This window comes from Schistocerca gregaria, chromosome X (assembly GCF_023897955.1).
Source record: "Schistocerca gregaria isolate iqSchGreg1 chromosome X, iqSchGreg1.2, whole genome shotgun sequence".
NCBI classification, from domain to species: domain Eukaryota; kingdom Metazoa; phylum Arthropoda; class Insecta; order Orthoptera; family Acrididae; genus Schistocerca; species Schistocerca gregaria.
In genome coordinates, this window is record NC_064931.1 from 821388382 (window position 1) to 821400922 (window position 12541).

At 40.3% G+C, this 12541-nt stretch overlaps 1 protein-coding gene across 2 annotated transcripts in view; it reads left to right on the top strand.

Annotated features, from left to right (window-relative positions):
- The first annotated feature begins 3510 nt into the window (after window positions 1-3510).
- Window positions 3511-12541, top strand: part of LOC126298372 (ceramide synthase 6) — a 118548-nt gene continuing 109517 nt past the window's right edge. Inside the window, exons 1-2 of one of the 2 annotated variants that reach the window (XM_049989679.1) lie at window positions 3511-4440; window positions 4524-4644. In XM_049989679.1, coding sequence (XP_049845636.1) covers window positions 4259-4440; window positions 4524-4644 — 303 coding nt within the window. In that variant the 5' untranslated portion in view covers window positions 3511-4258. The remainder of the gene's footprint in view (window positions 4441-4523; window positions 4645-12541) is intronic. The other variant, XM_049989678.1, reaches the window with a different exon arrangement.

The window sequence follows — 12541 nt, forward strand, 5'->3', positions numbered from 1 at the left end:
TTTCCTGAAGAGTGCTTGTGTAGTCTTTTGTAACACAGGGTGGCGCCCTTATACCAGTGTCTAAATTACTACTTTCATTACTTAATGTATTATGTTCACCAATACCACTTATCTTGTGTACTTCCATTTTCTTTTGCTTCCAATTAAAAATCATTCAGCCTGGTAGGTGGCACTATTTTCTTCCTGCACACAATATCTGAGCCTGTTTCTTGTACTTTGAATGTCTTCTCTTCTTCTGCTGGTATAGCTGTAGGCAATGTTAAAGCTATAGCTTTTGTAATTAGTGTTGATGATTCCACTGATACTTCTGATGCTGATGGCTGTTCAGCTGTTTTTGTTGGGACTGAGGCAGATGTTCCTCCTGTCATTGTAGTTTTGTTGCTGTTCTAGTTGCTGATGTGTTTATTGACAGTGAACCAGTTTCTTATGAATTTGTTGGAGTTGGTGGTGTAACTGGAGCTGAAGTTGTTAGTTTCTATGTGAAGTCTTCCTTTGCACTGAACTCCTGCATATTAGCATTTATTTAGTTGTCGTTCTAGATGGTGACAGAACTGATAACATCGAGTCTGTCAGTTAAGATTCTCTTGATGTAGATGGTGTACCTACTGCTTAAGTTGCAGCTTCACTTTCTTCAGCTTTCCATTCTAGCTGCTCTGGTGCAATGGTTCTCTGTACTTTGCCTTTCACTGCCACATATTCCATAATTATTTTGGCCATTTCTTCTTTGCCTTTCTCATTTAGACGAAGCCCGTATTCTTCTGTGTCTTCAGGAACATCAGCGTAGCCCACATTATAATGCTCGTTATTTGCTTGCTTCTTACTTCTATATTTAATTTTTTGATTTACACACGACCAGTCCTCTAAATCATGCCTATGTGGTATTTCCACAACAAGGAAGTTCGTATTTTTTGTCACATCTACGTATTTTTTTTAATAATTGAAGATCAGTGCTGGCTTCATTTTTGCGACGTCGCTTGCACCAGTCCAGATAATAGCATTATCGTCCTTTGTTAGTTTATGCACATTGTTGTAGTTCTGCAGCACTGTAGCCATAGGGGCTCCTGGTAGTACCTTTCCCTGGATTTCGTACTTATTCCCACTTAAGTGCTGCATGTTAGCTACGCAATTTCCACCATGACTGTCTCATAAAATACATACTTTAGGTTTGCACAACAGACCCTGTCTACCAGCGTTTCTGGTTGTCTGTACAGCCTTGATTGTGGTACTCATGGACTGTTTTTGCTTCTGAGACGTATTGCACCTGTCTGTGGTATTCACTGTATTCGGTTGCGTTGCATTGTTTATACACTTTGAAGCATTACCTGTCCTTTCAGGTGCTATGATACAGTTTTTTATGACACGTCTCTGTAATTCATTAATTAACGCACTTATGACTGTTTCCATATTCTTTAGTTCACTTCATTCTGCTATAAGCTCTTCCATTAGGTTTTCACCCGTATGGGTACAAGTTTTTATATTGATTTCACGTTCTTGATCGTCACACTCAGTTGCACACGTAAGTTAGACTTACAGCTTTTGACTCTGGATGTCGTTTCTACAAATGAATGGTGAAATTTCCTTCTACATTTTATGCAAATTTTACACTTTTCCCTGCCAATTTGTTGCAACAGCATGGATTGTTTACTCGCTATATACTCATCACGTAGCACTACACTGCTACATGCACCATGTGGCATTGTTAACGCTAGGTGATTTATCGTTCTTGTACTCCTTTTCTCCGCTATTTCAGTATTGTAGCAGATCACACTTAACGTCACAATAAACGGCAAATTTTAGCAGACAACACATGTCTTTCTCACAGTTTACAAATACTTGAACAGCAAACGACACTCACATTTTACACATCCGCGATCTTAGTAATCAATATTCTAGGATAGGTTGCACTAGTGATTTTTAAGCAGTCTCCTTTGTAGACTGATTGCATTTCCCTAGTATTCTACCAAGAAATCAAAATCTGCTACCTGCGTTAGCCACGACTGAGCGTATGTGATCGTTACACTTAGTGCCCCTAATAAGTATTCACCCAAGTATTTGTATGAGTTTACAAATTCCAACTGTGAGTCACTAACGTTCTATTCATAGAATACTATATTTTTTTCGTTTTGTGAAGTGCATAATTTTACATCTTTGAACCGTTAAAGCAAGGTGCCAATCGTTGCACCACTTTGCAATCTTATCAATACATACTGAATACATAAACAGCAAGGGATGCAACATGCTTCCTATGGTACACCTGTAGTCACTTCTACATCTGTCAATGATCTCCATTCAAGATAGCATGCTGTGCCCTCCCTACCAAGAAATTCTCAATTCAGTCACATATTTCGTCTTGTACTCTATACGATCGTACTTTTGATAACAAGGTACTGAGTCAAATGCTTTTCGGAAATCGAGAAATATTGTATTGTTTATTCACTTTGAAGCATAACCTGCCCTTTCAGGTGCTATGATACAGTTGTTTATAACCCATGGCTTTCAGGATGTCATGTGAAAAACGTATGAGTTCGGTTTCACATGATCTATGTTTTCGAAATCCATGCCAGTTGTCATGGAGTAGATCGTTGTGTTCGAGAGACCTCATTTAGTTTGACCTCAGAATATGTTCTACGGTTCTACAACAAATGACTGTCAGAGTTATTGGGCGGTAGTTTTGTGGATCACGTTTGCTACCATTCTTGTAGATATGTGTGCCTGTCCTTTTTCACCTACTGGGCAGTTTTTTGTTCAAGGAATCTACGATGTATTAAGGTTAACAGAGAGGCTAACTCAGGTGCGAAATAGGTATAAAATCATTTAGGGATTCCATAGGCATTGTTCAGTTTTCAGGATTTCAGCTGTTCCTCAGTGCCACTGACACTAATATCTATTTCATCTTTTCAGTGATACGAGAATTAAATTGGGGTAAAACACCTGGGTTTTCCTTTGTTAAGGAGCATTTGAAAACAGAGTTAAGCGTTACTGCTTTTAGTTTGCTACTCTCAACTTCAGTTCCAGTCTCGTCCACGAGTGGCTGGACACTGTGGTGCCACTAACAGCCTTTACGTATGACAAGAATTTCTTTGGGTTTTGTGCAAGACCATTTGATAATATTCTGCTATGGTTGTCACTGAAGAGTTCATGCATTACTCTCTTGACAGCCAAACGAGTTCCATTTAGCATCTCTATATCTAAAGCACTATGGTTTGGTTTACACCTATTATGCAGCAGTCTCTGTTATTTTAGAAGTTGCTTTACAGTGACTGTGTGCCAGGGAGGATCTCTCTCATTATGAACTGCCCTGTTGGGTACATATCTGTCCAGTGCATGGTTAACTATTGTTTTAAACTAGAGCCATAGTTCTTCTGCATGTTCCTGTCCTCGGCTAAAAATTTCAAGTTCCTTATTGAGGTATGGCACTATTGTTTCTCTTCCTAGTATACTGAACATATAAATCTTTCTTCTTGTTTTAGTTGTTTTTTGTGTTTTGAAATTCATCTCTCCTATAACTGCCTCATGGTCACTGATACCAGTTTCGATGAGGACTTCCTCGAAGTTTGTTGCCATTAGACCTAATATATCTCCACCGTGGCTGGGGTTCTGAACCATGTGTTCGAGGTTGCATTCAGAGAAGACCATTTAGTATCGTTTCACAGGACGTCTCCTCACGGCCGAAAATCGTTGGTGTTTACGTGTCGTCCCGTTCTGTTCCGTTCCGTTGAAGTACGTGTGAATGGCTCCGTTTGAAATGCATTGTGGGATATTTTGGCTTTCGTTCCGTGACGTTCAGTGTGAATCAACTGTTAAACTGTTTATACTCTAACCACTTTGCAAATCCCTATGAGAATCATATGAAGTTATCCAAGAATGCAAGCTTGGCATTTTCTGTGTGGTTATGTATGCTATTCGAGAAGTTACATTGTACCGTCTCATTAGACAGTCATTTGTCATACGTTTGGCGATTTGACGGGGGCTTGGTTTTTTATCTTCGCGTGAGTTCTTTGTGTTGTACTGGTAGCGGATGTGTAGTGGGGCAGTGTGGGTGTGGATAAGGTGTAGTTTGATGAGTAGTTGAGTAGATTATTTTGCGGTTGTGGAGTCTGATGGTAGAGGACTGACAGTGGTTTTCAAAGACTGTTAAAGGCTTAAAGCTCAGTGTGAGTGCTTTGCTTTGATACCTGTTATAGGCTGTTTGGAAGAATAGTTTATTTACATTACGCCTGTACGTCACGTGCCTGACTGACTTTAAACAACTAGCAACATGTTAGGTTCTTCGACATTACAGTACCTGTCTGATATATTTTGGAGTGCATCATTCTGGCTCCCTCCAAATGTGAAGTGGAGTGACATAGACCCCCAGAAAGGATATGCAAACCCTAGGGATTTGCTTCTTCCTATTCCACTTGCCGCAGTCTTTCTCTGCGTCAGATATATCTGCGAAAGGTAAGCAAATGTCGTGTTCAGCTTCATAGATTTCTTCTCCTTCGGTGTGGATACTGTTGTTCTCTATTTTCAAAATATTACAGGTACTGGTTCGCTCCTGTTGGCATAACACTAGGAATAAAAAATACGAAGCGGACGAAAGCTGTGCCAAATGCAAAGCTTGAGGCTGCTTACGCAGGAAAGAAAAAACTGAAGCACCGGGAGGTATGTTTAAGAACTAATAAAGCTTGTCTCAACCAAGAACGTTTAAAGACTTGTATCGTAATCGGAGTTAAATTAGAAGCCGGTAACTTAAATGACAACAGAGTGCGGTTGCTATGTTTATTTTATACCTTGGTAACTATTGCCATCTGAAGAAGAGAAATTTGTTAACATGGAGTATAGATTTAGGTTTCGGGAAGTCGTTTCTGAAGGTAATTGTATGGAGCGTATCCATGTACGGAAGTGAAACGTGGACGATAGACAAGAAGAGAATAGAAGCTTTCGAAATCTGGTGCTACAGAAGAATGCTGAAGATTAGATGGGTAGATCACATAACTAATGAGGAAATATTGAGTAGGACTGGGGAGAAGAGGAGTTTGTGGCACAACTTGACCAGAAGAAGGGATCGGTTGGTAGGACATGTTCTGAGGCATCAAGGGATCACCAATTTAGTATTGGAGTGCAGCGTGGAGGGTAAAAATCGTAGGTGGAGACCAAGAGATGAATACACTAAACAGATTCAGAAGGATGTAGGTTGCAGTAAGTACTGGGAGATGAAGAAGCTTGCACAGGATAGAGTAGCATGGAGAGCTGCATCAAACCAGTCTCTGGCCTTAAAACCACAACAACTACTACTTTTGCCATAAGGTGTAATATGCTTGCACCTGTGTGCATTAAATTTGCGTTTTCCAATACGTAGGTAGTGTTGTAAACATGGGGATAAAGACTATACATACATACATGTTGTTCCATAGATCATGAATATGATATTTCGTAATTATGTGGATTGTGTCACTTTGACATAAGTTTTCTTTACACATAATAATAATGATAATAATGTCTGTCAGATTTAACCTGGAATAGTGAAAAATCCTTTTTTTTTTTTTTTTTCTAGTGTTGTAGCTACGCGCTTCACTGTAAGGTCCTTAACCGACAACAGTGTATGATATGCAAGTAAAAGTGTGTACTTAGTGACTTGCAGATAACTGTTACTAGAAAGTAATAAACCATCATTGGTTAATAGTCTTCAGGGCTGAAAATACCTGTTACCAGTATCGAGAGGACGTGAGACTCCCAGAATTGTTGGCTTGTACCATAATGGAATTGGTTCCATGAAATGAACTGCTTCTCAAGTTTATATCAAAAAAGAACCCTGTCCAAAATGTGAGCAATAGAAAACAGGTTTCTGAAATGCTGTTGTAACAAGATAACTGCCTAATAAATTTGTGAAGTTTTATGTTTGAGGATGTGTTAGTGAAAGATTGTGATGTACCGGTGTCTGAGAATGTTTCTCTAAAAGTGAATTACCAAGAGGAGGACAAATAATTCAGCTACTCAGAATATAACAGTAGTTTTGTCGGAGGTTGAGGCCAATCCCTTTTGGGTGTCAGTTTGGTTTGTCACCTGTAGTTTTTTTTTTTCCTTGTACCATGATTAAATAACAGAAATTGGTTGCTGCTTTTTCGTAGAAATTTGTGGAAATTTGTTTGGCTATTCAAAGTATCCACTTGTATAGAGTTTTCGTGGCATGATCAAAGCGGTATTAATCTGATTATACAGCTCTAGTACCCCCTATTTCTGTTTCTTTTACACATGCAACTTCTGAGTTATTTATAAAATATTAATATTCTATTTATTTTGTTACAATATAATTTTGAAAAGAGGTTTCTTCCACCTTTATGGCTAGTAATTTAAGAAATACCATAAAATATGCTAATTATTCTTATTGAGAAATAGATGCTGATTTGCATATTGCTAGTTCAGATGCTAAAGTAAGCTATTGAGAAAAAGGCAAGTAACTGTCTTTTGGCTTGATTTACATAGAAGAGCATCGATGCAAAAGGTCTTGTCATTCACATGTTGCAGCTTTGAAATGTTAACATATCAGGAAAGATATAATTCTTAATCAGAATGATGTTATAAAAGTGACTTAGAGGACAGAATAAGTCCAAGTTTCAAGGCATAGTTCTCAGTGGTGAACATGCATATGAAAAGTGATAACTGTCTGTTTAAGCATGCTACTGTCATTATCTTGGAAACTAGCAACCTGATACCAAACTAGAGATGTGACTCATAACTTGGGTATTTCTCAATCCTGGGAGTCATCTCTCTTTGATGCTATTGTTCACTTAGATAAAAGTCACGTGATTCACTGGTATATGACACTTGATGACTCTTTGATTAGATTTAAGTTGGGCAGTTGGAGTATGAAACAATATAGCCTAGGTTAATGTAGTGGGCCAAATTGTCATGTTTCACACATGTTGCTCCTTGACTATTCAAAGCTGAGTTGAGTGGATTTGTAGACCACCCAAGTCATCCAGTGGGAATGGTTAAATTTTTTCACAGTGTGTTGGAATAGAACAGTGCAGTGACACGCTATATTCCATAAAGTTTATGTACGTAACACACACTGAAATTTATGTATTATGTGGGTACAGATATTCTGAACTTACTTTGCAGTTTGTTTCCAGAAAGAAGATCACATTAAATAGGGCCTGAATGTAGACATCGGTCTGCACTACAGTTCAGTCTATTGCCAAAACAAAGATTTTTTTGTGGTGGGGGGGGGGGGGGAGATGGCACTATCACTATGAATTGACTACAGCAAATCATATAAACATAAACTGTAGAGGCAGATTGTTGCCAAAGACATTTTTGATATGAAAGCATACATCATTTATAGGAAACTTCCTCTGTAATGACAATTGTAGATAAACTAAACTTACTGACAGAAACCGGAGAAGCTATGGATATGTGCTAATTCTTATAAGGAAGCCATTGCCATGAGTGTGACTTCTGAACCTAATGTATAACTAGAAAACTTGGTATCAAAGAAAACATGAAAAAAAGATGCAGCAGCTTAATAGCCACTGTCAGGATAAGAGCATTAAGAGTCATATAGATCCTCACAGAATTTACATTGATACACATATAATTTTGTATCGAGATGTATGAAACTGGTATAAACCAGATTTATGTACACACACACACACACACACACACACACACACACACACACACACACACAAATTGATTTCAGACCACTGGGAACATAAAAATGTGGGAAAATAAGTCTTCTTTCACACACCATTTCCTACTGTCCTATTGCAGAGTGTATTTTTGAGTAAAATACAGACTGAACTTTGAAGCACAGCAGAAGTTCTTCAACTGTTGCTCACTGTTTACAGAGCGTTGGAGAAACAACTGCTCACTGACAGCTGATTGACATTCAATGCATAAATTCATGAAACATCACAGACACATTACTAGCTAATAGCCATTTCTCTCGGTATACTTTTACAAGATGTTGTGTAGCTCAAGGCTAGTAATCTCATTGCTGTTAAATGTTTCTGTGCATTATAAAAGCACATTGGGCTAAAATTCACCCACAGCATACATCATGCTAGTACCCTGTAACACTACCTCTAGCCTTGACAATGGCCTGATTTCGACGAGGACATGGGTGTACCAAATCCTTCAGGTATGCCATATCCAGCTTAAGTAATTCATTCTACATCTACATATATACTCTGCAAGCCTGGCAAGGGGTACCCTTTAACACAACTAGCCATTTCCTTTCCTGTTCCACTTGCAGGTAGAGTGATGAAGAAACAACTGTCTATATGCCTCTGTATGAACCTTAATACGTCATATTTAATTTTTGTGGTTTCTATGCGTAATGTATGTAGGCAGCAGTAGGATCGTTCTGCAGTCAGCTACAAATGCTGTTTCTCTAAACTTTCTCAGCAGTGTTATTTGAAATGAATGTCATATTACCTCCAGGGATTCCCACTTGAGCTCCTGAAGCACATCTATAACACTTGCATGCCGATCGAACGTACCAGTGACAAATCTAGCAGCTTGCCTCAGAATTGCTTCTATGTCTTCTTTCAGTGTGGCCTGGTGCGGATCCCAAACACTGGAGCAGTACTCAAGAATAGGTCACATTTGCGTCCTATATGTGGTCTCCTTTACACGTAAACTACACATTCCTGAAATTCTCCAAGTGAATCGAAGTCAACCATTTGTCTTCCCTACCACAATCCTCACAGTATCATTCCATTTTATATCTTTTTTTGCTATGTTACGCCCAGATATTTAAACAGTGTGACTGTGCCTAGCAGGATACTACTAATGCGACCGTATTGGCTGTAGATTCCTTGACTTGCGCCATAGGGTGGTGGGGTTTCGGGTTCCGCTGAATAGGTCAGGAGTTCACTACACTCAGCTGGCGGCTACACGGGTAGCGGAGGCTGTGTGGCGTGGACTGGGCGGTTTTTTAGGTTAGAAGGCCTCGGGAAAGTGCGGGATGGGCTGCAATGTCAAAGGGTGCTTGGCAATTACAGGACGTGCTTGGATTAAGGAACAGTCGGAATTATAGTTGTAAACTGTTGTAGTTGCGCTGGAAAAGTCCCTGAGCTTCAAGCGCTAATAGAAAGCACAGAAGCGGATATCGTTATAGGTACAGAAAGCTGGCTAAAGCCTGAAATAAGTTCTGCAGAAATTTTTACGAAGTCTCAGACGGTGTTCAGGAAAGATAGATTAGGCAGAATTGGTGGTGGAGTGTTTGTGTCTGTCAGTAGTGGTTTATCTTGTAGTGAAGTCGAAGTAGATACTCCGGGCGAATTGGTATGGGTGGAGGTTATACTTAACAGCCGATCTAAGTTAATAATTGGCTCCTTCTACCGACCCCCAGACTCCGATGATACAGTTGCGGAACAGTTCAGAGAAAGTTTGAGTCTCGTAACAAATAAATACCCCACTCATACGGTTATAGTTGGTGGGGACTTCAACCTACCCTCGGTATGTTGGCAAAAATACTTGTTCAAAACCGGTGGTAGGCAGAAAACGTCTTCCGAGATTGTCCTAAATGCATTCTCCGAAAATTATTTCGAGCAGTTAGTCCACGAACCCACGCGAATTGTAAATGGTTGCGAAAACACACTTGACCTCTTGGCCACAAACAATCCAGAGCTGATAGAGAGCATCATGACTGATACAGGGATTAGTGATCACAAGGTCATTGTAGCTAGGCTCAATACCATTTCTTCCGAATCCATCAGAAACAAACGCAAAATAATTTTATTTAAAAAAGCGGATAAAGTACCACTAGAAGCCTTCCTAAAAGACAATTTCCATTCCTTCCGAACTGACTATGCGAATGTAGACGAGATGTGGCTCAAATTCAAAGATATAGTAGCAACAGCAATTGAGATATTCATACCTCATAAATTGGTAAGAGATGGAACGGATCCCCCGTGGTACACAAAAAAGGTCCGAACGCTGTTGCAGAGGCAACGGAAAAAGCATGCGAAGTTCAGAAGAACGCGAAATCCTGAAGATGGGCTAAAATTTACAGACGTGCGAAATTTGGCACGTACTTCGATGCGAGATGCCTTTAATAGGTTCCACAACGAAACATTGTCTCGAAATTTGGTAGAAAATCCGAAGAAATTCTGGTCGTATGTAAAGTACACAAGCGGCAAGACGCAGTCAATACCTTCGCTGCGCAGTGCCGATGGTACTGTTATCGACGACTGCGCCGCTAAAGCGGAGTTATTGAACGCAGTTTTCCGAAATTCCTTCACCAGGGAAGACGAATGGAATATTCCAGAATTTGAAACACGAACATCTGCTAGCATGAGTTTCTTAGAAGTAGATACCTTAGGGGGTTGCGAAGCAACTCAAATCGCTTGATACGGGCAAGTCTTCAGGTCCAGATTGTATACCGATTAGGTTACTTTCAGATTACGCTGATACTATAGCTCCCTACTTAGCACTCATATACAACCGCTCGCTCACCGATAGATCTGTACCTACAGATTGGAAAATTGCGCAGGTCGCACCAGTGTTCAAGAAGGGTAGTAGGAGTAATCCATTTAACTACAGACCTATATCATTGACGTCGGTTTGCAGTAGGGTTTTGGAGCATATACTGTATTCAAACCTTATGAATCACCTCGAAGGGAACGATCTATTGACACGTAATCAGCATGGCTTCAGAAAACATCGCTCTTGTGCAACGCAGCTAGCTCTTTATTCGCACGAAGTAATGGCCGCTATCGACAGGGGATCTCAAGTTGATTCCGTATTTCTAGATTTCCGGAAAGCTTTTGACACCGTTCCTCACAAGCGACTTCTAATCAAGCTGCGGAGCTATGGGGTATCGTCTCAGTTGTGCGACTGGATTCGTGATTTCCTGTCAGGAAGGTCGCAGTTCGTAGTAATAGACGGCAAATCATCGAGTAAAACTGAAGTGATATCAGGTGTTCCCCAGGGAAGCGTCCTGGGACCTCTACTGTTCCTGATCTATATAAATGACCTGGGTGACAATCTGAGCAGTTCTCTTAGGTTGTTCGCAGATGATGCTGTAATTTACCGTCTAGTAAGGTCATCCGAAGACCAGTATCAGCTGCAAAGCGATTTAGAAAAGATTGCTGTATGGTGTGTCAGGTGGCAGTTGACGCTAAATAACGAAAAGTGTGAGATGATCCACATGAGTTCCAAAAGAAATCCGTTGGAATTCGATTACTCGATAAATAGTACAATTCTCAAGGCTGTCAATTCAACTAAGTACCTGGTGTTAAAATTACAAACAACTTCAGTTGGAAGGACCACATAGATAATATTGTCGGGAAGGCGAGCCAAAGGTTGCGTTTCATTGGCAGGACACTTAGAAGATGCAACAAGTCCACTAAAGAGACAGCTTACACTACACTCGTTCGTCCTCTGTTAGAATATTGCTGCGCGGTGTGGGATCCTTACCAGGTGGGATTGACGGAGGACATCGAGAGGGTGCAAAGAAGGGCAGCTCGTTTTGTATTATCGCGTTATAGGGGAGAGAGTGTGGCAGATATGATACACGAGTTGGGATGGAAGTCATTACAGCATAGACGTTTTTCGTCGCGGCGAGACCTTTTTACGAAATTTCAGTCACCAACTTTCTCTTCCGAATGCGAAAATATTTTGTTGAGCCCAACCTACATAGGTAGGAATGATCATCAAAATAAAATAAGAGAAATCAGAGCTCGAACAGAAAGGTTTAGGTGTTCGTTTTTCCCGCTCGCTGTTCGGGAGTGGAATAGTAGAGAGATAGTATGATTGTGGTTCGATGAACCCTCTGCCAAGCACTTAAATGTGAATTGCAGAGTAGTCATGTAGATGTAGAAATGCTGTATCCGAACATTAAGGGTTTGTTTTTCCTGCATTAAAAGCCAGCTCCCATTAATCACACCAAATAAAAATTTTCTCTGTGTGGTCTTGTGTCAACCTACAGTCACTTAGCTTCAACGCCTTCCTGTAGACTACAGCATCATCAGCAAACGACCGTAGATTGCTGCCCAGTCTGTCTGCCAGATCATTTATGTATAAAGAGAATAGCAATACTCTTATCACACTGCGCTGGGGCACTCCAGATGTTACACCCATCTCTTATGAACACTTGCTGTCAAGGAAAACATACTGGGTTCTGCTACTTAAGAAGTCTTCAAACCAGTCACATGTCTGGTAGCCTATTCCATATACACGTACCTCTGTTAAGTCATTGATGCTTAGATCCCACAGACTTAACACATTGATGGGATGTTGATTGCTACTTTTTTGTCATACGTAAAGGCTGTTCGTGGCACCACAGTGTCCAGTCACTCGTGGACGAGACCGGAACTGAAGTTGAGAGTAGCAAACTAAAAGCAGTAACGCTTAACTCTGTTTTCAAATGCTCCTTAACAAAGGAAAACCCAGGTGTATTACCCCAATTTAATTCTCAAATCACTGAAAAGATGAAATAGATATTAGTGTCAGTGGCACTGAGGAACAGCTGAAATCCTGAAAACTGAACAATGCCTATGGAATCCCTAAATGATTTTATACCTATTTCGCACCCGAGTTAGCCTCTCTG